Source organism: Mesoplodon mirus (assembly GCF_964341445.2).
Source record: "Mesoplodon mirus genome assembly, chromosome: 2".
Lineage (NCBI taxonomy): Eukaryota > Metazoa > Chordata > Mammalia > Artiodactyla > Ziphiidae > Mesoplodon > Mesoplodon mirus.
In genome coordinates this window covers 88,502,729-88,530,211 of record NC_138977.1, presented here as the reverse complement: position 1 = coordinate 88,530,211, position 27,483 = coordinate 88,502,729, and the positions used below count along the sequence as shown (strand labels likewise).

Genomic DNA, 27,483 nt, shown 5'->3' with positions numbered 1-27,483 from the left:
GGGGACTGGGCTTTGGCATGTCCCTTACGTAGCAGGGACTGGTTAGTACTTGCTTGGGGGAAGAGGCAGGGTCTCAGAGAGGCATGGCTGTGTGGGGCAGCCGGGAAAGCTGATGTTGGGGACTATGGCCCTGTCATGACCCTGCTGTGGCACAGACGTGATGGAGCGTTCTGTCTACCATAAACCCCGAGAGCTTAGAACCGTGAGTCCCTCACCCCACCCATTCTCTGAAGAATTGAAAGCTAAGCGCCTTCCGCAGTTCTTCCCTTGGATCCTTGTACCTCCCTAAGGAGGGAGAGGCCCCCTCCCCCCAAAACATGCCTGAAGAATATTTCTTTTCACCTTTTTGAGTGGGGATTAATTGAATTAATTTGATTAAGTGAATTAACTTGATTTAGAAAAATAAGGTGATGTGGCATTTCTTACCTCATAGTATTAGACCCACGTCCACTGCGTTTTCACACAGCGCTGTCCTCAGTTCATTGTGGCTCCAGGTCTCACCTCCTATGCTTATTTCTCTTGTTTCAGACCTTTCCTAAACTCCTCCGTGCTATGCCCGCCCCTCTTAGGAAGTTACTCCTCTGGCGTCCCATTCTTTCAAGTCTAAATATAATGAAAATCTAAACATTCTATAATTAAATTCAGAGCTAAGTATTCATTGCCAAGAAAATGAATTAAAAGCTCTGTCAGACTTGAACTGAACACTTAAAATCTTAAGGGTGAAGGGGTTTTCAAACTTGTTTTTGGTAGCAGAGACCCATTTTCAAAGGAAATTGTACACGCACTCAAATGTATAAAGCAGGCGATGGTAGAGCTCTCTGGTTGAAGTGGATTAGGGGACTCAAGACACCCCCTTAACCCATGATGTGGCCCCAAAGTCCCCTTCCTTGGTATCCTAGAGTTCATCTAAAAACCACCATTTTACCCCCAAGGAATGGGTAACGTGGGTTTAGGTGTTGGGAAAATGTTAGACACATCATCACAGGTCAGTGGGGAAGATTATTTTAGGTAGAAGGGTCTTTGATACTCATTGTCCTAACATATGAGCAGATGCCACTGAGAAGCCAGACTTGTCTGGGGGTTTGAGTGAGTATCCTGCTATAACAGAGAGTGATTATCGTATTTCACCTGCAGTTTATTCCTCTGGCAATTCAAATAATAAAATTGTAAGGTATTTATTGCCTTTGAACATGTAGGACCAAGAAATAGGAGTGATCCTGTGGTCCTGCTGGGCACCTTCTATTCTCAGTCTTCATTTATTCATTCAACAAATATTTAATTCCACACCAGACTCAGGACAGGACACAACAGGGAGAAAATCTGATAAAGTTCCTTCTCTTAAGGAGCATACGTTCTAGAAGGGAGAGGGTATAAGCAAACAAATACTTATCTTCTGCTAATATAAATGATGTGAGTCGTAAAGTAACAGGTTTGTTTGTTCATGTTCTGATGGTACTGTTAGAAGGGACTAGCATGGGTGCCCCTCGCCTCCCATGTTTAACAGATGAAGAAGAGAATGAGAAGGATTTCTCACCTTAGAAGACAGATAACTTCTGAGGAAGTCACACTGTAGTGATGGGATTAAAGGGACAGGCAGATATAAGACAGGCTTCATTTTTAGATTATAACTATATTCCTCACATCGATGATCCTCCATCCCCGAGCTCCTGTATCTTCAAAAGTGGTCATCATTTATTTGATCTGAGCCAACCTATAGGCAGAACTTAATACCACTCCACGCTCTCTCCAAAGAACGTACTCACACAAAGCATTAAAAACTGCATTTCTTTTTGCCCCACTTCCCTTGTAATCTACTGCCCCATTTATCTATTCTCTTCTGCAGCAAAGGATTTGTCCTTTCGTTCTGAGCTACTTCCTCTCTTATCCTCTGTTAAACATACTCCATCAGACTTTTGTCCTCACTGCTCCATTGAAACTGCTCTTATCCGCATCCCCATTTCTCAGTTTCATCTTACCTGACTTAGCAATAGCTTCTGGCACAGCCGATCACTTCCTCCTCTTTGATACACTTTCCTTTCCTTAGCTTCCAGGATAACATACTCACCTGCTGGGTTTCCTTCTACCACCGGGGCCACTCCTCAGCCTCTTTGCTGGCTTCTCCTCTTCCCTGTAGCTGTTACACATGGGGTTTAATAGTTCAGCCCTTATCCATCTTCTCTGCACCATCTCACTGAGTCTTACTCTTCACTAGCCATTCCCCTCATGATCTCATCCAGGCACACCGGCTTTAAATCGATTTGCTGATGACGCATACACTTATATTTGTAGCCCTGTCCTCTTTCCTGGACTTTGAACTTATGTACCCAGTTGTCTCCTCAGCATTTCCAGCTGGGTGTCTCTTGTGTATGTCAGACCCAGCGTGTCCAAATGATAACTCCTGATTTTTTCCCCTTGGTCTTTCTCTTCCAGTAGCCTTCCTCATCTCAGCAGATGGCAGTTCTTGTCATCTGGCTGGAAACTTGAAGCCATCATTGGCTCTTGCCTTTCACAACTTTCATCTAATGGGCCAGGAAACCCTCCTGCCCCTACTCTCAAAATACATCCAGTATCCAATTGTGTCTCAGCCCCTCCACTGCTACCACCTCCAAGCCGGCATCATCTCTTCCTGGGTTGCTCCAGTAGGCTCCTAACTGTTATTCCCTACTGTGTCCCTTGCCTCTCTGGAGTATTTTCAACACAACAGGGAGAGATCCTTGAAAACATAAGTCAGATCATGCTACTCTTTACTCAAACCTTGTAATGACTTTTTTTTTTTTTTTTTTTTTGGTCTAAGCTACAAAGGCCTTACAAAGCCCTCTGTGGTTGGGCCCTCTCTTCGTCTCTGCCTCATCCCTTAGCGTCTCTGCCTCATCCCTTAGCTTCTCTACCTTTTACTCTCTCTGCTTTTAGCCACATGGGTCTCCTTGGTGTTCCTGATACCTGCCAGCCATGTTCCTGCCTGAGGGTCTTTGCTTCTGGGCTGAAATCTTCCCCTGAGATTTGGTTAACTCCCTCCATCTTTGAAGTTGTTGTTCAAATGTCAACGTTCATTGAGACCTGCCCTGGCGCCCTAATTAATCTGGGGACCTGTACTACCCCATCCCCACATCTCCTGTCTCTCTTAGTCTGTTGTACTCTTTTTTGTCTTTATAGCACTTATTACCTTCTGACCTAATATATAATAATTTTCTTATTATTATATCCATTGATATTGTTTGTCTCCATAGACTATAATGTCTGCAAAGCAAGGGATCTATTCTGTATTCAAGCTCTTAGAAGAGTGCCAAATTGATTAAATAAATGAGTGAGAATATTAGAGAGCAACATAATCTTTGCTGATTCCCTATGGTAGATGGAGGAAGTGATTATACCTCCCATCAACAACTTGAAATGTCCCTTTAGATACTTCTGTTTTCCAAAGAGTCTTCCCTATACAGCCCCTCACGGAGACTCAACCAAGTTTTTAATTTCTCTCTCTCCCAAGACAATGCTCAACAGCACAGTTTCCTCTCTCTCTCCAGGGGGATCTCATTCTTTTCATACAGAGCTTTTTGATATCCATCCATACCTTCTCCAGACATCTTAATGTGCTACAAAAGGAAGGGCCATCAAGTACATATGACTTTGAAGACAGAGTAAAGACCAAGTTTAATTATTGACCGTCCACTTGGATTTCCTTTCTCCTCTCTCACCTCTTATCTTTCACCCCAATCTTCTTATCAACCTATTATGGGGAGATACAACACTCTTCCCAAGAAGTATTCTTGCATCAGCTGCTATAAGATTACACTCATGCTTTTTCATATGGTCAAATAACTTTGTAAAAGGTAAGAGCAATAGTGGTTTATAGTAACTTAATTTCGAGCAGCATGTGGAATGAAGGGCTGACAAGGTCTCAGTATGGGTGCAGGGGACAAAGCTGTGTGCCAGCTCCTCTTTCTCTTCAGAGATAGAGTTGAACTTGAGCTTTAGACTTTAAACAAGGACTCAAAGTCACGGTGAATGTGAGGATACTATGCAGTCAGAGATGGGTGAGTAATTTCTGAAAAAGACTCTAAAAGTTAACAAGCAGAGTAATGAGAGCATTTGCCAATATAAATGCTGCCCATAATACACAGACAGAGAGAACTGATAGGGCTGGAAGCAGTTGCAGAAAATCTAAAGTTTGTTTCAGGCTATGGATGTTATTTCAGCAGACTGTTTTCGGAAACAAGACTGAAAAGAGCTGATCATCCGCAGGGGTGTATACTCTTCAGAATCCATGGAATTCAGAAGTCCAGGTGATTCATAATTGTCCTCATCATTTGGACATGTAAACCAGTATCTTAGGCAATAAATCTTTGTATACTGCTGTCATTGTGTTAATATTAATTAATTGTCACATGTATAAATGTAAGTAACTTTGGTGGTAAAGCATCTTTAGTTAGTAAAAGTATCTTTATCAGATGATGATCGATAGAATACATGCTACGTGAAGGTGGGGAAATAGTTTTGTTTTCTTTACTGCTGTATCTGTAATTACTGCTACAGTAATGCCCAGCACATCATAGTTAGTAAATATTCATTCAATCAATGAAAGAATCTTGTAAAGTCATTGCCATTGATTTAAAGTCCAATATATACCTCTTAGAGTTATAGATGATGTTAGTGGAAATGGTGTCAAGACTGTATAGCATGACTTCACCTCAGGGAATCTCCCTTCGTCATCTTAAGGGCTCAGTCTAAAGGCTATTGGAAGATGATTGTTATAAGACAGTGAATTATGGTTGAAAAATCTCTCCAAAAACTTAAGAGCTCTCTCAATGTGTTCTCCAAAAACTGAGAGCTCACAAACATGTCATCTTATCTGGTCCAGTTCACCTGAGGACAGACATTTATCTTTTGTTTAGAGAGAAAAATAAAGGCAAGTTTGAACTTTTACCTGAACCTGGTACCCTTGACCTCAGCGCCCATCAACTGTCTGTGTACTAGAAATGGGGAGTGGGTATGGTGTGGAGGATTAGGCCCGGAGCCCAGACCTCACGATTCTGGGGTGGTTTTCACCTTTTCCTAACTCCATGGCTTTGGGTAGATGCTGTCTTAACCACATGATACTCTAGTTCCTCTATTTGTAAACTATCACTTACCCCAAGGAAGTTGTGATAGAATTCTTACCTGTGTACTTTATGGGACTCTTTGGAAATTGTAAATGAGATATGTCTGAAATGCTTTGCTAGTTGAACAGTTTTTCACAAATAAAAGTGGAGATTCTGAATACAGGTTAGGAAGAAATCAAACAAAGAGAATGTACAAAGCTATCCTGATTGTACAAAAATAGTATTGATTAATGAAACTATGAATGTCCAAAGAACTTGCAAAAAAAGAATAAGAAGAAAGAAACAATTTTTAATGTCCTAAAACCATGGGCAACCACATCTCCAACTGAGAAACCACACAAAAGAAGTCCATTTCTGATGAATCAGCAAAGACACAGGATATCGATAATCAAAACAATGCAAGCAATGCCATATTTTAAATTTGATCCAGGTTTGATATAACCATGCACAAGAATGGCTTTATTGGAGTAAAATATATAGGTTCTTAAAGATGAAACCTAGATGTTAGGAGCTATTTAATGTTGAGCTTTCAGTTACATTTCCCAAGGACTCATCAGAGCCATAATGTAGGGAATGCAATAATTCTTCTGAGGCATTGCAGCTGCTGAAATGCAGACAGATGGAATTTCTGCACTCTCTACTATAATGCAGAAACAGTCTCACAAAGGATAAACACTTATTCCTTGAAAATTTTCCCTTTACCCTAGAGACAAGTTATTGTATAGACTGACCGGTAAAATCTTTAATGTTTTGGTTTTTCATTTTATATCTGGTTTCCTGTATATCCTTTAGGAGTCTCTGTCTGTAGCTATAGGAGTACAGTCCTGCACTGAATCCCATACTGTACAAAAGTTGAAATCCATAGATGCCATTTGTATTGATACAGAAATCATGGGATATAATGGAAAACCAGACTTTCATTGTTGATATTGTGAAGATTACACATGAATTAGCATCAGAAGAAACATACCAAATTGACTAGTACTTAATGTTCAGCAAATCGAAACTGATTCCTTGATAGCATTGGAAAATAATCCATCAATTGCATTTTTTCTTTTGCCTCATGGCAATATATTGTGCTCCATTGAGATGGAGGTGACTTTTTCCCATTAATTAAGAACCTCCTGAGTGCCAGCTGCTCTGCTGGGGAACACAGGACATATGAGTGGCATGGACCTTACTGCCTGGAATGTTCAGTCTGAACTTTTCTGCATTTCAGCTTCTGAGTTAAATGTTCCATATTTCCTGGTTCCCTTTAGTTAGACAACAAGGTTCATCTCATCAGGGAACATGGTTCAGGGGGGTGGTGACAGTGACCAGGCAGGAGACCACGAGGCTGATCCCACTAACTTTTGTGGCAGGGAAACAGAGTTACAGAAACAAGTTTTGGGAGGGTTATATTTATTTACCGTTACTCTGAATTGGGAACTCATGAAAAAAGTTATTTTTTTTTCTGATTATAAAAGTAAGACATGATCACTATAAGAACATTTGTAAAATACAGAGTAAAATACAATGAAGAAAATAAAAATTACTTTCAATCCTAATACCAGGGATAATCATAGTAACCTTAGATATACTTCTTTCTAGGCCAGATTGTATTATGCTTTTTCAGAACCAAATGCTGTTTTTAAATTTTTTTATTTTTTAAACTTAAAATATATATATATATATATATATATATATATATTTATTTATTTTTGGTTGCGCTGGGTCTTTGTTGCTGTGCTGTGCACAGCTTTCTCTAGTTGCGTTGAGTGGGGACTACTCTTTGTTGAGCTGCGCAGGCTTCTCATTGCTGTGGCTTCTCTTGTTGCGGAGCTCAGGCTCTAGGCGCGTGCGCTTCAGTAGTTGAGGTATGGGGCTCAGTAGTTGTGGCTCATGGGCTCTAGAGCGCAGGCTCAGTAGTTGTGGTGCACAGGCTTAGTTGCTCTGCAGCATGTGGGATCTTCCCGGACCAGGGTTCGAACCCATGTCCCCTGCATTGGCAGGCGAATTCTTAACCATTTCTCCACCAGGGAAGTCCCCCAAATGGTGTTTTTACACTTAAATTATCTTGAACTTTGGCCCAGGACATTACTTTTTACAATATAATTTTCAATGGCTGTAACAGTATTCCTTATTATGGAGCTATCAAAATTTATTTAACCAGTCTCCTCTATTATTGCATAGTTGTTACTTCATAGTTTCCTTGTGATAAAACATGATGGTATGAATATCCTTAAATATTAAATTTTGCACTTATTCATAATCATTTCCTTTGTATGAAGACCAGAAATAAGATTTCTGGGTCAAAGGTTTACACATTTAAAAAGCATTTGATGCATATTACCACATATTGAAGTGTATTTTAAAACCCATTTTGTTGAATTGACATCCTTTCATTAATGGTTTCCCTTAGAAAAATCTTTCTAGCTTCTTCTCTTACATTCTGTGCCTAATGTAATTTTGAAACAGTTGAATATTTGTTGAATTTTGAGAAGAAAAAGAACACCGTAATAATTAAAGCAAAGAATACTAAAATGCAACCGTGTTAAGGAAAGGAATGAAAATATTATTAGCTAATGTTGTTTCACATTCCTTATGCCAAAATAGACCCTGACATTTTTAACTGGCATTTTTATTAAGACAAGTAAATAAATATATTTCAAATACAAGGCATGGGGTCTCTAAGCCTGTGTTCAAGCATGTATCAACTATTTGTAACTGTAGCTTTCTCTGCAGGACATTGAGTAGCGCTGTAGAAGGAGAGGGTTTTTTTTTTTTTTAATGTTTGTTCAATAAATAATATTTCACTTTGAAATAATTTTCCGTTATTAAGAAAAATACTCCCATCTGGTGTTTTTTTCCCCACGTAAGTTGTGCAATTGATGAGGCTGCTCTCTTGTGCTGTGAAAGCCCACTGGTGAATTTCCTTTTGGTTTTCTCAGGCAAACACTCTTTGTAGTCTTTCCAGGTAATTTTACAATTAATGTTCTAGAAGGCCAGAGAAAAATTGGTGATAATGAAACTGAGGGAATTGGGAAGCACATCTGTTGAATAGCAAGGAAAGGTTTTCTTTCTGTCCTTTATTTCTCCTAATTTTAAAAGGGGGAAAAAAACACACCTCTTATTTATTTTGACATTGTTTTTCTGCCCTTTTTTTCAGTGCTCTGTGGAGGGGGCGAGAGCTTTCTGTGTGCCAGTGGCATCTGTGTCCCCAGGAAACTGCTGTGTAATGGCTACAACGACTGTGGCGACTGGAGTGACGAGGCTCATTGCAGTATGTGACAGGCTGTGTGGGGTTTGTCTGGGAGGACAGGGATTCCATTCAGGGGCCTGGAAACCAGCACCATTCCATTGTCCAGGACTGACAACCACCTGGCACTTGGGTGGACTTCTTTTAGTTTGCTTTTCTTAAGTGAGCAAATGTGTTTATCTTCCCTCACTCCCGTGTGACAGCTGCATGTTTGCACACCTTCCAAAGGCCTGATTTCATTAGGAACTCGACAGCTAGATGTGCTTTGGAACACATCAGGGACTGAAATGTTTTTGCTTAAAGTATCTTAAAATTGGGAAAAGGCTTTCTGTTTATTTTGTTTGGGAGAGGGTTTTTGTTTTTGTTTTTAAAGCTTTGAGTATAAAGGTCAACTTTTTTAAAAAAAAGGATATTTTTAATAGGAAAAGTTTTTACCCTCATGATTTTTAACAGTTGTGACACAGAAGATGCAAAATCTTTTATTCGTTTATGCTTCCTCTAAATCTGGAGAGAGTGATCGCAAGAACAGTTTTGAATCCATGGATCGGTAGATTCAGCCTTAAACATCCTCAGTTTACTTACCATTGATTTGATCAGTCATTTTGACTAAAACGGTGGTTTATCCAATATTGTATTTGTCTGCTTGGGCTGCTTTACAAAATACCACAGGCTGGGTGCCTTAAACAGCAGAAATGTATTTTCTCACAGTTTGGAGGCTGGAAAGTCCAAGATGAAGGTCCAACAGGGTCAGTTTCTGGTGAGAATTCTGTTCCTGGCTTGCAGGCAGCTGCCATCTGCCTGTGTGTTCACATAACCTCTTTGGAGAGGCGAAGGGAGAGGGGAGGAGAGAGAGCTCTGTTGTCTCTTCCTCTTCTTACAAGGGTATGAGCCCTATTCAGTTAGGGCCCCACTCTTATGACCTTTATCACCTCCTCACAGGCCCTGTCTCCAAATACAGTCATGTTGGGGGTTAGGGCTTCAACATACAAATTTTGGGCAGACACAGACATTCAGTCCATATCAGGTTTATATTCAGTTCTCAAATTGATTTGCACTTATGCAACAGATAAAAAGGAAAAATTAGCCTCAAGAATACATTGCAGGATCTGCGTCCAAAACAAGACCATATGCAATGGTGTTCAAATTGCTTTCTAATGGTTCTATGACCAGCAATAGTTACTGTGGGAAAAGCTGTGTTTTATTCCCTGTAGCAGTTACCAAGGCTTTATAAGGGCTCATCTCAGTTGCTCACCTGAGTTGAAAGATTCCTCTGGTGTGTTTGCCAGGAGGACCAACTCTTCATCCATATGAAGGGTTAGGATGCTTATTTACCAAAGCTTTTGAAAGACAGTATATTATGGTAATATTTAGGGTCAGTGTTTCCCAAACTGGTGTCCCATAGTACCTGAGTCTTGAAAAATGCTTGGGAAAAAAATAAGTTTGAGAAATGCTGTCTATCAGATCTGCTTCTTAGAGAGCTACAATACATATTCATTCATTAAAGGTTCGGATAAATCCCACAGTTTAAAAAAAACACATTAATTTTATCTTGACTTGGTATTTCCTGAAAATTATTTGTTTATATATACCCTCACCTTTAATTAATTAATTTATTCGTGCATTTATTTATTTTGCATAATATCTAGCATCCTGTAGAATTTCAGTTAAGCCACCATATTTTTTGGAAATGTTTTCACTAAGATATTTGTATTTATAATTTGGAATTCTCTCTTCAGAAAAACCTATGGCATGTGATTGTACATGAAAAACATTTTTTTAGGATGTTTATTTACGTTAGGGAGTATTGCTGTGGACTTGGGAACAAATATTGTGTAAAGCACCTACAGTAGGGATTTTAAGTGGTTCAGTAGAATTATATACAGTAATGGGAGTTACAGTGGAATCTCTTGTTTATCTCCCAATTATGGCCTATGTTATGTCATATTCAAATTCTGCATGTGCCTCTACCCCCAGTGCTGGGCTAACACTGGCTTCATCATTATGTTCCTCCACTACATTGAGCATTGCACTTTAAACAGTAAGAGATTTCTGCTGCATTTGTTGAAACTGAATTTGAAGGAGTAGATTTTCCTAGTCAGTGACTGAACAAAGAAGGCAGTATTATTATTATGCAAGGTATTCAGCAGTATCCTAGGAGTGCAAGAGTTTATTAAGACGTGGGCCTTCTTCATAACCACACTTCAAAAACCATTTGGCTTAGTTTGTTGAGGAAATACATCCCTTCAGAATACTTGTCTATGAAAATGCTTAGTTGGACATTGAGAGCTTTGCATGCGATTGTTCCTGACCTTACAAGGACATCTGCCTCTGAGCTTTAACATTCAGTGCTTGCGGCATTTCAGCATGCATGTTTATAGAAGGTGCCACCCTCCTGTTGTCACCACCCTGCAGTGAAGGAATAGTGTTAAGTCTGAATTAGGGCGTGGATACAAATCAGAGCTGGAATGCAACCCACAGATACTCCTGCGGGGAGAAGGAAATTTTGCTGGGCTTCCCAGTGGGAGCACAAGGATTTGCCACGTTCTGAGGGTCCTGGCGGGTACAGGAGGAGGATTGCCTTCCAAGGAAGGAAGGGAAGGGATTTGCTATTTGTGAGTTCCCTAATCAACTGTACTAGAAGCATTTACCTACGTGATTTGATTGAATTTTCAGCAAACAAAGTATTATTCCTTTTTGTTCAGATGCAGAGCCGAGGCTCGCGGCCATGAATGAATTTGCCAGTGGCTCAGAGTGCTAGATTTGAACCCACTCCTGAATGGGTCCAAATCTAACTGTTTTCTCTAAACTATGCTGCCTTTGACTTGCCCATGTCCTTAAAAGTGCGAATTTGGTGAATGATTGTACTCCGATCATTCATAAGACAGGAAAATGTTTAGTTTGGTTGCTCTATTATGCTGAGGGAGATAATTGTCTTTTACAGGGGCTCTCCAGGTATCTGGGCCTGCTTACCCTCCCCTGGCAGCTCATTTTGACATGTTTATCAGTCTCTTCCTAATCAGTAAAGATTTCTTTACTGGACCGATTTCTAACCACCTAGAGCAATTTTAGTGGTATAGTGAAAAGATTTTTGAAGATTAAGGGTTTTCTTTGTTTTTTGTTTTTTAAATTTCTAGCTCTGTGGCTTGAGGCAGGCTACTTCTCCAGGTTTTCCTTGTCATCAAGGCTGGCATCTCCAGGAAGCCCCACCTGTGGGGATTCTAATTCCATTGGTCTGGAGGGGGTGCCCAGGCAGCAGTACCTTTGTAAAACTCCCCCAGTGATTCTCATGTGCAGCCAGGTTTGAAACCACTGCCCTAGAGGGTGTCTGGTGTCTCTTTTGCTGCTAACATTCTATGATCTTTTGATTCTATAACCAGCTCTAGGACAGTGTCTGGTACAGAGCAGGTGCTTAGCAAATGAATGAGAAAGCCTCCAGGAAAATGGTTGTCACAGGGAAAATAGCTGCCACAAAGTCCCCGTACTTTGTGCCACATAAACCTCTGTCAAATACTTTTGGAAGGCATTTGCTCTGAATTTGGGGTAACATTGGTTGATTTATTTTTGAGGACTGTGGTGAACTAATTATACTGAGTTAACTATCCTAGTTAGTATAATTAGTTATACTAATTATCACACAGTATAGTGATTAATATTATAAGGTCTTGAGTCAGGCTGCCTGTCTTCCTATTTCTTCTTTATCATTTCCTGCCTCTGGACGAAGAAAGTTACTCAGTCTCTCTGGGCCTCAGTGTCCTCATCAGTAATATGGAGACAATAAGTAATAGTAACTACCTCTAGAATTGTTGGGCAGAATAATGAATCACTGGATGTCAAGCACAGAGACCAGTGTCTGGCATGTAGTAACTCTCAAAGGGCATTAGGATTTATGGTTGTGATTGTGGCTGTGATCTTATTCTCCATGCCCTCCCTCCTCCCAACACTGCTTCCACCCCTGCCCTGCCAAAGGTCACGTGATACATTGTAGAGGAGACAAATACTACAATATGCACAACGGTTTTAAAAGCAGCACCACATGAAGCTATGTAGAAAGGAGGCCACCCAAACAGCACAAAATAAAAACTGATATTCCAAATAATGTTTCCGAGTCATCAAAAATGACTGTACCGGGCTTCCCTGGTGGCGCAGTGGTTGGGAGTCCACCTGCCGATGCGGGGGACACGGGTTCGTGCCCCGGTCCGGGAAGATCCCACATGCCGCGGAGCGGCTGGGCCCGTGAGCCATGGCCACTGAGCCTGAGCGTCCGGAGCCTGTGCTCCGCAACGGGAGAGGCCACAGCAGTGAGAAGCCTGCGTACTGCAAAAACAAACAAACAAACAAACAAAAAAAATGAGGGCATTTCGGGATGGAAACTGAGCATCCATACTTGAATCCTGAGTTGAGGCAGCATGATTATGTTTATAGACTCATAGAGACTGAGCCAATTGAATGAGGCTCGTGATAAAAGGCTTTCCTTTCCTTAGCTCTGCCCTTTCATTTAATGACAATTTTGAGGGGTAAACGTTAATCATTGTGATGCCAGACTGAAATAGATATTAACAAGCAAGAACTTCAGAAGTCACATTTTGTATCAAGCTCTCTTTCAGAAAAAAGGATCTGTATCTAGAAAAACACCTACCTTAGGTTACGCAAAATTATGCTTGTTTTGAGCGAGAAAATCACAGCAAGCAGCTTTTGCAGGTTTTGATCGTTGGCCCCAAATTACACTGACGACATCTCTTTTCAGTTCAAATAAACATTTATTCCAATAAAAGGAGGCACTGTGATCTTTGCTATTTATGTATTTCTGGGTGTGCAGTGCCTTTGGTTAAGGTTTTGTGTGTTTACTAATTACACAGACCTTAGGGAGGCAACAAGTTGTTTTCCAAATGCAGCTAGTTTTGTATCTAACCTCTGAAAATGTCATCTAACCAAGAAAGTCATAAGAGTGGAAAGTTGCATCTGCACCTGTGTGAATAATGAGGAATTAAAAAAAATGTTTGAATCATCTTCACTTATGAAATAAGTTAATGTGACAGCGTTAATTTACAAAATATGTCCAATGAGGTGCTTTAGTATGAATTACTGGGGATCCCAGAATAGGCCACACAGAGGGGCCACTTTGGAAATTTTTAGTGTGTTCTCAGGTTAATCAGATTCTGAAAGGAATATTTGATTTACCAGTCCTATCATCAAAAAATGAAGTGTACTGCTTAAAAAAATTAATTCGTATGGTTTAAAATCTGCCACCCCTCTACCCTGTCTCCTCTTTCAGGTAATGTAAGTACTTCTGCACTGATGGTCAAGGTGAGGACCCTGGTACTGCTGATTCTAGCATGCCAATTCAGAACTTCTCACAAGAGATGAAAATACAGATCAGAAAGATCTTTTAAAACTTCCCGAGGAAATGTATATATCTTGATGCACAAATTCCCCAATGCTGCTCAGTGGGCAGGAGAACCAAAATCATAACCTTTCTTGACTCAGCGTGTGTGTGTGTGTGTGTGTGTGTGTGTGTGTGTGTGTGTGTGTGTGTGTGGCAGCAGTGGGGTGCAGGGTGGGAAGTTAGTGCCCTCTGATGCTGAATGGGAGGAAATAGTACGGTCAAGGTGAAAACTGGGATCTCTTTTTAGTCCTTATATTTTCCCTTATGATGGTTGTCCCAGGGGAAATGAAAAATTAAAAGTACGTACAAAGTTCTGTATGTGTATAAGTGTGAGCATATGTGTATGCACGTGTGTATTTGTGTATGTACACATACACACACCCTCTTAATGATGGCGCTGAACAGATGATCTCTAAGGCCCATTCCATTTCGAAAATGATGTGATTCTAAGAGTATTTAAGTAACTTTGTTTTAGAAGAATGCTCTTTGAAAGAGAAGTTGATGAATCATGTCAGTAACAAGTATAATATTTTGATGTGGCTAACAGTTTCACTGATCAATGCCCAAGACTTTTTAAAATAAATTTATTTCTTTCTTTATTTATTTTTGGCTGCGTTGGGTCTTCATTGCTGCTCACGGGCTTTCTCTGGTTGCAGCGAGCGGGGGCTACTCTTTGTTGCAGTGAGCGGGCTTCTCATTGTGGTGGCTTCTGTTGTTGTGGAGCACGGGCTCTAGGCAGGTGGGCTTCAGTAGTTGTGGCACATGGGCTGAGTAGTTGGGGCTTGCGGGCTCTAGAGCGCAGGCTCAGTAGTTGTGGCACACAGGCTTAGTTTCTCCGTGACATGTGGATCTTCCCAGACCAGGGATCGTACCCGTGTCCCCTGCATTGGCAGGCGGATTCTTAACCACTGCACCACCAGGGAAGTCCCTTTGCCCAAGACTTCTGATAATAAATTGTTATAGAGTTTGGGATGTTTATAGTAAAGAGGCACCCATCACCAGTTGTATGAGATGCAGGCGTCTGCTTGAGGAGGAACAATTAGCTGTAATTCAGGAGACTGGACTGTTGACCATTAGATTCTTGGTCTTTATCAGCCAAGCAGAGTGATCCTCACATGTGCCTCCATTTCTCACCTCTTTCCTTTGTTCTTGCTATTCCCTCTATTTGAAACCTGCTGAAGTTTTCATTCCATCCACTCTACTAAAATCCTGCTCATCTTCCGTGATCCCGCTCCAGCCTTACGAATCTATTTTTGAACTTCATTCACTTTAAATAAGGGAAAAAATAATACATTTAAGAAATCTAGTTTCTATTACATGCAGGCTTTACATGTATTTTAAACATTTTTACAGCTTTATTGATGTGTAATTTACATACTATAAAATTAACCCATTGATTTTTAGTAAATTTATAGAATTGTGCAACCATCACCACAATCTACTTCTAGAACTTCTTCATCTCTCCCCACACTTTCCTTCTACCTATTTGCAGTCAGTCCCCACTCCCACATCTCCAGCCATAGATAACCACTGCTCTGACATCTGTCTCTGTAAGTTTGCCTTTTCCAGGAACTTCATAAATGGGTTGCATGATACGTAGTCTTTGTATCTGGTTTCTTTCACTTAGCATAAAGTTTCTGAGCTTCATCTATGCTGTCATGTGTATCAGTAGTTTGATACTTTTAATTAGTGAGTAGTATCCCATTGTATGAATATACTACATTTTGCTTATCCACTTACCAGTCTTTGAGCATTTAGATTGTTTCCAGTCTTTGGCTATTATGGATAATGCTGCTGTAAACATTCACATACAAGTCTTTGTGTGGATATATGTTTCACTTCTCTTGGGTAGCTTTCTAAGTGTGGAATTCATGAATCACATGATAAGGTTAGAGTTAAGTTTATAAGAAGCAGCCAAACTGCTTTCCAAAGTGGCATTATTATTTTACATCCCCACCAACTATATATGAGAGTTTCAGTTTCTTAAAATCCTTGCCAATACTTGGCATTATCTGTCTTATCTATTATAACTATTTTAGGGGATATATGATAGTATCTTATTGTGGTTTTACTTGCATTTCCTTAATGATTATATTGAGCACCTTTTCATGTGCTTATCAGCCATTCATATGTCTTTATGAAGACTTTCTATTCAAGATTTTTGCCTCTTTGTAATTGGATTGTTTGTCTTATTATTGAGTGTAAGAGGTCTATATATATTCTGGATATAAGTCCTTTATCAGATACATGCTTTGAAAATATTTTTTTCCAGTATGTGGCTTGTCTCTTCATTTTTAAATAGTATTTTTGGAAGCACAAATATGTTTAATTTTAATGGATAACCATTTATTATTTTTTTCCTTTAGGCTTGTGTTTTGTTGTTATATCGAAGAATTCTTTGCCCTCCCCAAGGTCACAAAGATTTTTTTTCCTATGTTTTTTCCTAGAAGCTTCATAATTTTAGCTCTTACATTGAAGTCTATAATCCATTTTGAGATAATTTTTGTGTATGGTTTGAGGTAAAGGTCAGAGTTCATTTTTGCGTATTTGAAATCCAATTGTCCCAACACCATTTGTTGAAGAGTATTCTTTTCCCATTTAATTGTCTTGGAAACTTACACACATTAATTTATTATTTATACCTTCCCCTAAACTCTATTAAGTAATTGCTCTTATCCTAACTTCAAAAATAAGTTTACAGACTTATAAATTTTAACTAATACACTCAAATTCCCACAGCTAATAGATGATAGAACCATGATAGGAGTTCTGTTTTACCCAAGAACAAGACCTATCTTCTTATTAAAATTTCCTTGCATGATGTTTATTCCAACATTAAACTATAAGCTTCCTGAGGTTATATATCACTTATTCTTATCTTGGCACCATAATCTAGGACAGTACTGTTTATTTGAGGGTCATGCTGTGAAACATTCAGTTGACTTAAGTGATGTGAAAGTAAGCAATGACTGTAATCTAAATGACTTTTTCTCTTTGTTACGTTTATGCTTACCATTGACAAAACTAGACTTTCATTTTAAAGGAAACATTTTTAAGAAATAACTACTCACCCTCTATTAAGTATTCATTCTATATGAACATGAACTTCATTAGGAACCATGGTGAGTTGAGAATGTCTTTTCTCATATTTGACTGTAAAGGAGCTTTCAGGTGTCATAAAGCGGAACTCAGATAAATACTGTCAGGAAGTGATAAAAGCATTGTCTTGGGAGCCAGAGGGTCCTAGTCGTGGTTCTTCAGTAACTTGTTATGTGACCTTGAGCAAATCATTAGATCTCTCTGCACCACAGTCTCCTCGCCTGTAAAAGAATAGATGTGGACCAGGTTACCATTATGATTTCCCTCCCATGATATGCTTTTGTTATATAAACTGCTACTGTAACATCCTGTTTTGCTCTAATGAGCCATCAGTGGCTTCTCTTATTTTCAGATTGCAGCGAGAATCTGTTTCACTGTCACACGGGCAAGTGCCTTAATTATAGCCTGGTATGTGATGGATATGATGACTGTGGGGATCTGAGTGATGAGCAAAACTGTGGTAAGTAGCATTATTTCCCTGAAGGTTTTCATTTAAAATTGCAGAAATGTATAATCAAGAACTTGTAGCTCATTGTTTGTTAATGTGATTAGTGGGTGAAATTACAAAATGATTGGTTTCTTAATTTTCAGAAAGAGGAAGTTTTTAAAATTATTAGTCTCAGTCATGTCTCATGTGTAAATGTAAGATTTCTTACAAAAAGTCATACTAAGGAAATGCTAAAGATGTGGAGTAGAAATGGGAGTTAACTTTTTTTTCTCTTTGAAAATGTTTGGTTTCTTCTCTGGTTAGAACCGGTGGCTCGTGTTTAGATTTTGAGCTCATGAGCAAAACTTTGCAGACAGATATATTTTCTGTTCCTGATCCCCTTATTATGTATAACCAAAGACCCCTCCTTTATTTGATTGTCACACGCTACAGAGGCAACTTCTGCAGTGAGGATATCGAAGGTTAGAAGGGTGCATTTGTTTTATGTACAGAAGCTGATCTTAACTTTTAAAGAAGGAGCCTACCTACTAGTTGCACATTTGTAACTATAAACAGTATCTTCCCAATTCCTCACCCTCCCCGCCCCTGGTAACCAGCAGTCTACACTCTGTTTGAACAAAATCAGATTTTTTAGATTCCACATGTTAGGGATATCACACAGTATTTGTCTTTCTTTTTCTGGCTTATCTTATTTAGCATAAACTTATACAACACTATATGTCAATTATATCTCAATTAAAAAAACAAGAATGACCCTACCTTTAAAAGAGCCGAGTTCAATTCTGAATGCCCTCTCGTGAATTAAAACCAGCAAAATCTTCTTGCTTATTTACCTTTCTGAATTTGTGATTAGCTCTTGAATTTTTTTTTAGGTAGCATATTATTGAGTGACAGAAGAATTTTCTAATAGGAACAGAAGGGCAAGGTGAGATGAGGCAGGACACTGGGCAAATGATGTGAAATGATATTCAGCATTAAAGAATATCAAAAGAAATGCTGGGGGAGAATCAGGAGTGGATTAGGGGAATGCCTCAGAGTGGTGAATGTCCCAAATGGCCCCATGCTGGGAAACTCAGTAGTTTCTAGAAACACCTGTGTAGCTGCCTCTCACTGCATCCATAAGAATGTTGGAAAATGTATGTATGCACAAAACATCCCACGGGTCACTAGATAGATATGGATTATCTTCTGGGATTGAGTAGTCTTGGGACACAAAGAATGAGACGCCATTGTACTTGTATACATCATAAAATTTATAGTTTGGGGCCTTAGATATTATCTGCTCCAACTCCTCCTTTTACCAATAAGATAACTGGAGAAAAGAGAGTAAAAATGAGGGAGGGGGGAATTGAGTGTAGCTTGGTAGTTCAATAGGTCAGTGGAGAGGACCAGTGTATAGTTGGCGTGTGAGAGACAGTGGTCTTACCAACTCAACCTACTTCCTCTGAAGGTAGTAGGATATCATGAGGTTTGTGCTCTTAGGATGACTTTGTTTTTATCTAATGGTAATAATCACGATGTCCTCTTAGACCATTCTCTGTCCCGGTTGCCCATCTTTAGCAGGCTGAGCATGTGCTGGCTCTTCTGGTTCCCACCCATGCATCCCAGCCATTGTGTCTTTCTTTTTTTCTCTGCACCATGTCTTCCATCTTCTTCACTTAATTGCTCCCCTGTATCCTTCAAGACCCATGGTCCCTCCACAGGTCTGTTAAAGACAGTGGTGCTGTTAATGGAAATCCATGATAGTTCCTCCTTATGGAATCTGTTATTCATGAATCTACATACATCTTTTTTTGTTTGTTTGTTTTTGCTATACGCGGGCCCCTCACTGTTGTGGCCTCTCCCCTTGCGGAGCACAGGCTCCGGACGCGCAGGCTTAGCGGCCATGGCTCACAGGCCCAGCTGCTCCGTGGCATGTGGGATCTTCCCGGACCAGGGCACGAACCTGTGTCCCCTTCATCGGCAGGCGGACCCTCAACCACTGCGCCACCAGGGAAGCCCCTACATACATCTTTTAAAGGGTTGTTTATATTAAGGTTATTCCATGTCTCATATCAAAGAATCCTATAGGTTCTGCCCTCTGTGAGAAGAAACATCACTTAGTTCTCCTTTTCCCCCAGGAATATATAGTTTGGGACAGAGGTTAAATCCAAGATAAAACGAATCATAAAAAAACCAAATATTTTGCATTTCTTACCCAGCAGTTCTTTCAAGTATGAGTTATATATTTAGACAGTTCAATAGAAAACCTAAGTTTAGCATCAGGCAAGATCACAGGAGGAGATACCTGCCTCCGCAGTTTACCACAGAGAGGTAAGTTGCAATTCTTAGAAACATGACAGAGTTGTCACAAATCATCAAATCAGTTATCTACATTGTGAAACCCAAATCACAGTTCTGTTTATTTGAACCAAATCACAAAATTTTCATAAGGAAAGAAAACAATGACTAAACACGACAAGACTCAGAACAAACTATGGGTCCTAGAAAAGCTGGGCGCTTGTTATTCATCTGAAAAACAGTCAGGTCTTACCCCGTAGTGATGGTGGCCAGGGGGCCACATGGTTGGCCGGGAGGTGCCAGACCCAGAGTAGAAAGGTTATTGATGGTATTGGAATAATTGGAACAGACTCTCTTCTACTGGAACTTGTTCTACTGGAACAAGCCATACAGTTCTAAGTGTTTGTCATGCTGGTTCTCTCAATCCTCCTGAGTTTTTGTTTTCTGCAGATTGCAACCCCACAGAGAAGCATCGCTGTGGAGATGGACGCTGCATTGCCATAGAGTGGGTGTGTGACGGTGACCATGACTGTGGGGATAAGTCTGATGAGGTCAATTGCTGTGAGTGCCCTGAGGTCTTTCATTTTGCTTATTTTTCTACTTCTGCCTGTTTAGTCAAATACACTCAAGGTTCATTATCTAAACAGATTCTTACACTTTGGTCCTAGCCTATACGGATAATAATTGAGTGGTGTGATGACGATAACAACATAATGTAACTGACTTCTGGTCTCTCTCTCTCCAAAACTCCAAGCCTGATTTGGCTGCTCTGGTCAAGCGGGTGGCAGTTTTCTTTCTCACTGTCCACAAATATCCTTTCTGGGTCTGCGACTTTGTCAAAGGGATGTTCTTCCCAGAGACTGGGGCACTTTTCTTCGCAAACAATACATGAGCAGTTAAGTGGGAGCCTCCAGAGGCGCTCTCAGGTACCATGTGTGGGAGAACCGGGGGAGAACTGGCAGAGATAAGACAGCCTTCAGTGTTCATAGAGTTACACAGAGTGTGCAATAATATTGTAACTTTAGAGCCTGTCTTATTTCTGGGTGAGTATATCCGGAGAAAACTCTAACTCAAAAAGACACATGCACCCCAATGATCATTGCAGCACTGTTTACAATAGCCAGGACATGGCAGCAACCTTAATGTCCCTCAACAGATGAATGGATAAAGAAGATGTGGCACATATATACAACGGAATATTGCTCAGCCATAAAAAAAATAAAATAATGTCATTTGCAGCAACATGGATGGACCTAGAGATGATCATACTAAGCGAAGTAAGCTAGACAGAGAAAGGCAAATATCATATATCACTTATATGTGGAATCTAAAAAAATGATACAAATGAACTAATTTACAAAACAGAAACAGACTCAAAGACACAGAAAACAAGCTTATGGTTACCAAAGGGGAAAAGGGGGTGGGCGAGGGATAAATTAGGAGGTTGGGATTAACATATACACACGGCTACATATAAAATAGATAACCAACAAGGTCCTGCTGTATAGCACAGGGAACTATACTCAATATTTTGTACTAATCTATAAGGGAAAAGAATCTGAAAAGGAATAGGTACATATATATATATATATATATATATATTTATATAACTGAATCACTGTGCTGTACACCTGAAACTAACATGATATTGTAAATCAACTATCCTTCAATTAAAAAAAAAGTCTTCAGGTAGCTATTACCCTACCTGCCTAATAAAATCAAATATGGCTGATCACATTTTATTCCCTAGAAACTACAGTATACTCAGTAGGGGTTAATAAAATGATTGAATAGAAGCAGCTATTTGTTAAAAGAGAGTAATATTGATCTGAAAGAGTTAATATGGTGCATTTTATGCATGTTCAAACTAATTAAACTCTTTATTCCATCTTTTGCTGTCTAAAAATAAAAGCAGGAACAGCTGATATATATGAGATTGACTATTTAATTTGCCTATAATTTGAGGCAAAATTAGAAATGTGGGTTGCGTGGTTTTTATTTTGACATAAGAAAAATCACATAAATTAATTAGGAAATGCAATGCCCAGCTTTCTTCTTTCCTGAACTTGTTTGAATGGGAATAGTACCTGAGTCCTTGCTTAGTGGACATAGTGGAACAGAGTGGACTGTATTTTGATGGATCTTGGAAAAGCAAGGACTTGGTGCTCATGTATGTATTTATGTATGTGTGTATGTATGTATGTGTGTATGTAGACCATAAGTTGGTGAAGGCTGAGGTCATATGATACATGGGTTTCTAACGCTCTGAAAGACAATAGGGATAAAATTAAGACAACCTTCAGAAATTGGAAGGTTAATGGCTACAAGAATCCCTTTTAAATGTCAGAAGTCATGAGCAAGTTTTGAAATAAAGTGTTTATTGTGGGGTAGGTACTATTCAAGTCTTTCACATATACCACTTCATTAGTGCATTAGGTCAGGTTGGTGCAGAGTGAAATGTTGGAGCTTGAGTTAGAAAAGCTTGCCTTCACATTCTGACCCTACCTTTTAACAGCCTTGAGACTTTGAGGCAAACACTAAACTCTCTAAGCTTCAGTTTCCTTCTTCTAAACAAGGTCGATAATATCCATTTGCAAATTTGTTATGAGGATTTGAGATTAGACACCTAATACTCCTAGCACAGTTATTGCCATATAGTAAGCCTTTAATAAGTTGTAGCTTTTATATTAGTAGTATAACTACTACCATCATTAATACTGTTTTTCACCATGCAATGATCAAGAAAAAATTTTTAGTGAGTGCTATTTAATAAGGGAAGAGGAATTCCTGAAAGGAAACTTTCCATTCCAAAAATACTTGGAATGAACAAAATGAATGATATATTCATTCATTTATGCAGAACATTCAGAAATCTAGAACAATTCATTCTTGGTGATGCCAGATAAATGGGAATCATTGATGTGCTCTGTAGACTGAAAGAAGTAGAGATAATTAAAATGCATGTTATTTTGGCATTTCCTAGCATGTCACAGCCAGGGTCTGGTGGAATGCAGAAGTGGCCAGTGTATCCCCAGCACTTTCCAGTGTGATGGAGATGAGGACTGTAAGGATGGAAGTGATGAGGAGAGTTGCACCAATGGTAAGTGTGTGCTCCAGCCCTGGAAACAGTCCTTACCAGCAGGCCTTTCCTTGGGAGCAAAGCTAAAAGTTGGAAGTTACCTACAGCTTAAAGGATCCCCATATAAATAATGCCAGATTGCCTAATTCACTGGTCCTCACAGCTCTGGTCAGCCAGAAACCCTTGCTTATGGTAAATGTAACTCTCATGCAACTTACACTGAAAAATCATCCCTAAGGGTGAAGAGTAGAGGTTAAACACTTAAACAGCATGGGCAGATTCAGTTAGATGTTTTATGGGGAAACACCAGGATAAAGAGAAAAGTGTAGCATATAGTATTCAATTAGAAATAACTGGCTTCTGAAATTAAATGTAACAGCTTCCTAAAATAACCATGTGCAGAGAAGCAGCTTGATGCCTCACATCTTAACTGGAGTAAAATTGCTTTACAATGGTGTGTTAGTTTCTGCTTTATAACAAAGTGAATCAGCTATACATATACATATATCCCCATATCCCCTCCCTCTTGCGTCTCCCTCCCACCTTCCCTATCCCACCCCTCTAGGTGGTCACAAAGCACTGAGCTGATCTCCCCGTGCTATGTGGCTGCTTCCCACTAGCTGTCTATTTTACATTTGGTAGTGTATATATATCCATGACACTCTCTCACTTCATCCCAGCTTACCCTTCCCCCTCCCTGTGTCCTCAAGTCCTTTCTCTACATCTGCGTCTTTATTCCTGTCCTGACCCTAGGTTCTTCAAAACTATTTTTTTTCTTTTTTTAGATTCCATATATATGTGTTAGCATACGGTATTTGTTTTTCTCTGACTTACTTCACTCTGTATGACAGTCTTTTTTTTTTTTTTTTTTTTTTTTTTTTTTGCGGTATGCGGGCCTCTCACTGCTGTGGCCTCTCCCGTTGCGGAGCACAGGCTCCGGATGCGCAGGCCCAGCGGCCATGGCTCACGGGCCCAGCCGCTCCGCGGCATATGGGATCCTCCCAGACCGGGGCACGAACCCGCATCCCCTGCATCGGCAGGCGGACTTCTCAACGACTGCGCCACCAGGGAGGCCCCTGTATGACAGTCTTTAGGTCCATCCACCTCACTACAAATAACTCAATTTCATTCCTTTTTATGGCTGAGTAATATTCCATTGTATATATGTGCCACATCTTCCTTATCCATTCATCTGTCAATGGACATTTAGGTTGCTTCTATGTCCTGGCTATTGTAATTGGAGCTGCAATGAACATTGTGGTACATGACTCTTTTTGAATTATGGTTTTCTCAGGGTATACGCCCAGTAGTGGGATTGCTGGGTCATATGGTAGTGCTATTTGTAATTTTTTAAGGAACCTCCATACTGTTCTGCATAGTGGCTGTACCAATTCACATTCCCACCAGCAGGGCAAGAGTGTTCCCTTTTCTCCACACCCTCTCCAGCACTTATTGTTTGTAGATTTTTTGATGATGGCCATTCTGACTGGTGTGAGGTGATACCTCATTGTAGTTTTGATTTGCATTTCTCTAATGATTAGTGATGTTGAGCCTCCTTTCATGTGTTTGTTGGCAATCTGTATATCTTCTTTGGAGAAATGTCTCTTTACATCTTCTGCCCATTTTTGGATTGGGTTGTTTGTTTTTTTGATATTGAGCTGTGTGAGCTGCTTGTAAATTTTGGAGATTAATCCTTTGTCAGTTGCTTCATTTGCAAATATTTTCTCCCATTCTGAGGGTTGTCTTTTTGTCTTGTTTATGTTTTCCTTCCAAGCAATATACTTAAATACACTTTAAAAAGAGTCTGATATTATCTGTGAAACCCCCAAAGAAAAAGTAAATCAAATAAGTGGGTTTTTTAAGTGTGTCTATTTCTGCCAGAAAAGAAAGCTCTACACTGATTGTTTTAAGTCCCAGTTTGTGTAGAAACATCTCTCAGTGCAGGGTTGGTAATATCCTTTGACTTAAAAATCACTACATTTGCTTATAAGTGACCTTACCTCTTACCAACATAGCCTAGTTGTTAAGAATGTGGATGTTGCCGCCCAGCTGCCTGGGTTCAAACCCCAGCTCTGCCACCTACTACCTGGTTGACTTTAGGCCAGTAACTTAACCTTGTTACATTTCAGTTTCTGTGTCTGTAATCTCAGAATAATGATAACTACTTCATAGAGATGGCACGTGGTGAGCACTCAATAAATGTAAGTTATTATCACATGGCTGCTATGTGAAAGCAAGTCTTAGGCTGTATATATTCCAAATCAGCTAATGAGATTGTTCACCAATAACTAAATTAGCTTTTTCATAGTGAATATTGATCATTCGGATGGCTTTAATGAAAATGCATTTCAGACCTAAAGGGAGAGCCTTTTAATCACAGATTTAGTCCATAAAAAGCTAGATAACGAGTGCTTCATTTTACCAGTTTTAAAATTCAGAAGGAAATCCCTTTCTAGCCATGAGTTATTGTGTGCATGTCAGCCAAGCAACTCCCTTTTGAACAAATAGTTCTTTCTCTCTACATAATTCAATGCTGTTTGAAACAATTTTGGATTTTTTTACTAACAGTGGCAGGATTTGAAAATACTTCCTTGCATGTGTGAGATGTTAGAAAGTCACATGATAAAATGGATCACAAAGTAAAATGGTAGCATCTTTATCCACTCTAACGAATTCAATATAATAAAAGTATATTGTGGTGCTGGGAATTTAGTAGCAAGCAAAACTGCTGATGGGGCTAGCAGGCTCCTGGGGGAGATAAGCCGATACAAATAATTGTGCTGGTCCTTGTCTAACTGGGGAGTGACCTAGGCCAGGAGGGAAATTCAAGGTGCTAGGATGCCACGTATTGGATGCATGTCCTGGGAAAGGGCCTCTGGGAAGCTTCCCTGAGATGGAGCTGTAGGAGCCACAATCTGAAGAATGAATGGAATTAACAAAGGAGAGTGGGACTGGAGAAAGAATTTTAGACACAGGGAACCGCTTGGCCAAAGGCACCGAGGTGGCAGGAAGGAGCAAGGTAGTTTAGAGTAGTGGGAGAAGGCCACTGCGTTTGGCGAGCTGAGAGTTAAGGGGAGCGAGTTACAAGCGTCAGCCGTGATCGAAGGCTGGTTCTGCTCAGCCAGGCTGGGAGGGGGTCTGGGACTGCTTCTGCCAGGACTTGGGGCCTTATTCAAGATTTAGGCCATGACAACCCTCAGCCTCACTCTCAACCTTCCTGTTCAGTCTCCCTTAACCTCCAGTGACTCCAGCCTGTGTACTTTTTACTCCAGGCCTTTGCATATCCTGCTGTCTGCTTGGGAAACCCATCCTTCCCCCTTATCCCAACTTACCCCATGCACCTGAAAAACTCCTTTGAGAAGCTTTACTCTTACCGTCGTAGTTTGCTTTTACTGCTTTTTACATGTACCTTCAGTGGAGCAATGATCACATGGCATCGTAAGATTCCGTTCATGACGACATCCATAATTAGGGTAGAAATTATTAGGGTTTTCTGTCTTTTAATGCTCAGTGCCTAGCTGGTCACATAAGTGGTCACATAAGTGGTCACATAGTGGGCACTTAATATCGGCTGAAGTAATGAATGCATGCTGTCTTAATAAAATTTCTTCAAGAGACTAAGTTCATGGAACTTATCCTGGCTTACCTTGCAAAAAAAAGTTTGACCTGCTAACGTTAAAAAAAAAAAGGAGTGATATCTATTTTATGCAAGGCTGTGATATATAGTGTTTTTCATTAATGGTACTGAAAGGGAGAAAGAGTCCAGAATAATAAATATTATATTTAGAATTATAGATAAGATTATAGATAAGTCTTAGAAGTCTTAGAATTATAGATAAGAAAGTCCACTATAATAAATATTGTCTTAGAATTACAGATAAGAATGATTGTATGTATATGCATACTGTTATTTATATTTAAAACTGCCTTGCAAGATTTTCTAGGTTCCACATGACGTGTCTGAGTAATTGACTATAATGGGGGCGAGCTAGAAAAAGAACAGGCAGTAATTTATTACCTTATCCATTTAATCTACAAATGACCAGGAAATCAATGGGAAAATCAGTTTCCTCTCCACATACCTTAAGGAAAAGCCATTAGGTTGATGTTGCTGTTGTCATCCATTTGGAAACAAGAAACCCAATTCTCAGATCATTGCAGCTAGGCCAGTGCTACTTTCCAAGGACACAGAAAATGTGGATAACAGCTGCTTAAGACTTATGCCATGATAAAGTATCCTTATTGTATTGATGTTGATGCCTTATTTATTATTAAGGAAAGCATTTTCCTTAGAGGAAAGACTAGAGTTGGGATCAAATGAGTCTTAAAAATATTGGCCTTTCCCTCAAATCACTTGAATTTTATTTTGTCATCAACTCCATGCACCCATGTAAATATAAGATGCTCTCTTTTCCATTAAAAGCAGCAACAGATGATTTTTGAAGGATGGGTTGCCTCTTAGTTCTTTATTCCTACAGAATCTCAACATGTGTTCAAAATTTTTGGAGAAGTTGGAAGGAAATTAAAGTTGTGTCCTTCCTCGGTTCTGGATCCTTCAGATCCTAGTGCATGGAATTTATAGTTGCTGATGAAAGTAAATGTGCTTTTACCCCATCTGTAGGTCAGACTCCGTGTCAAGAAGGAGATCAAAGATGCCTCTACAGTTCCTGCCTTGATTCATGTGGTGGTAGCTCTCTTTGTGATCCCAGCAACAGTCTGAATAACTGTAGTAAGTACAGTTGCTGCTGACAGTTGCAATCACCACATCAGGCTATGCATTCAGTTTTATCCTTTTGCATTGACATTAAAATGCTGAAGTGTGGAATCCCTCCAAAATATGCATATATATATTTCTCTTTT

The 27,483-nt window shown here is 39.7% G+C and overlaps 1 protein-coding gene across 2 annotated transcripts in view; it reads left to right on the top strand.

Annotated features, from left to right (window-relative positions):
• Positions 1-27,483, top strand: part of CORIN (corin, serine peptidase) — a 229,245-nt gene that overhangs the window by 121,281 nt on the left and 80,481 nt on the right. The window contains exons 5-9 of one of the 2 annotated variants that reach the window (XM_082638500.1): positions 8,245-8,358; positions 17,169-17,276; positions 19,995-20,105; positions 22,528-22,644; positions 27,245-27,352. In XM_082638500.1, the coding sequence (XP_082494626.1) occupies positions 8,245-8,358; positions 17,169-17,276; positions 19,995-20,105; positions 22,528-22,644; positions 27,245-27,352 (558 nt within the window). The remainder of the gene's footprint in view (positions 1-8,244; positions 8,359-17,168; positions 17,277-19,994; positions 20,106-22,527; positions 22,645-27,244; positions 27,353-27,483) is intronic. The other variant, XM_082638499.1, reaches the window with a different exon arrangement.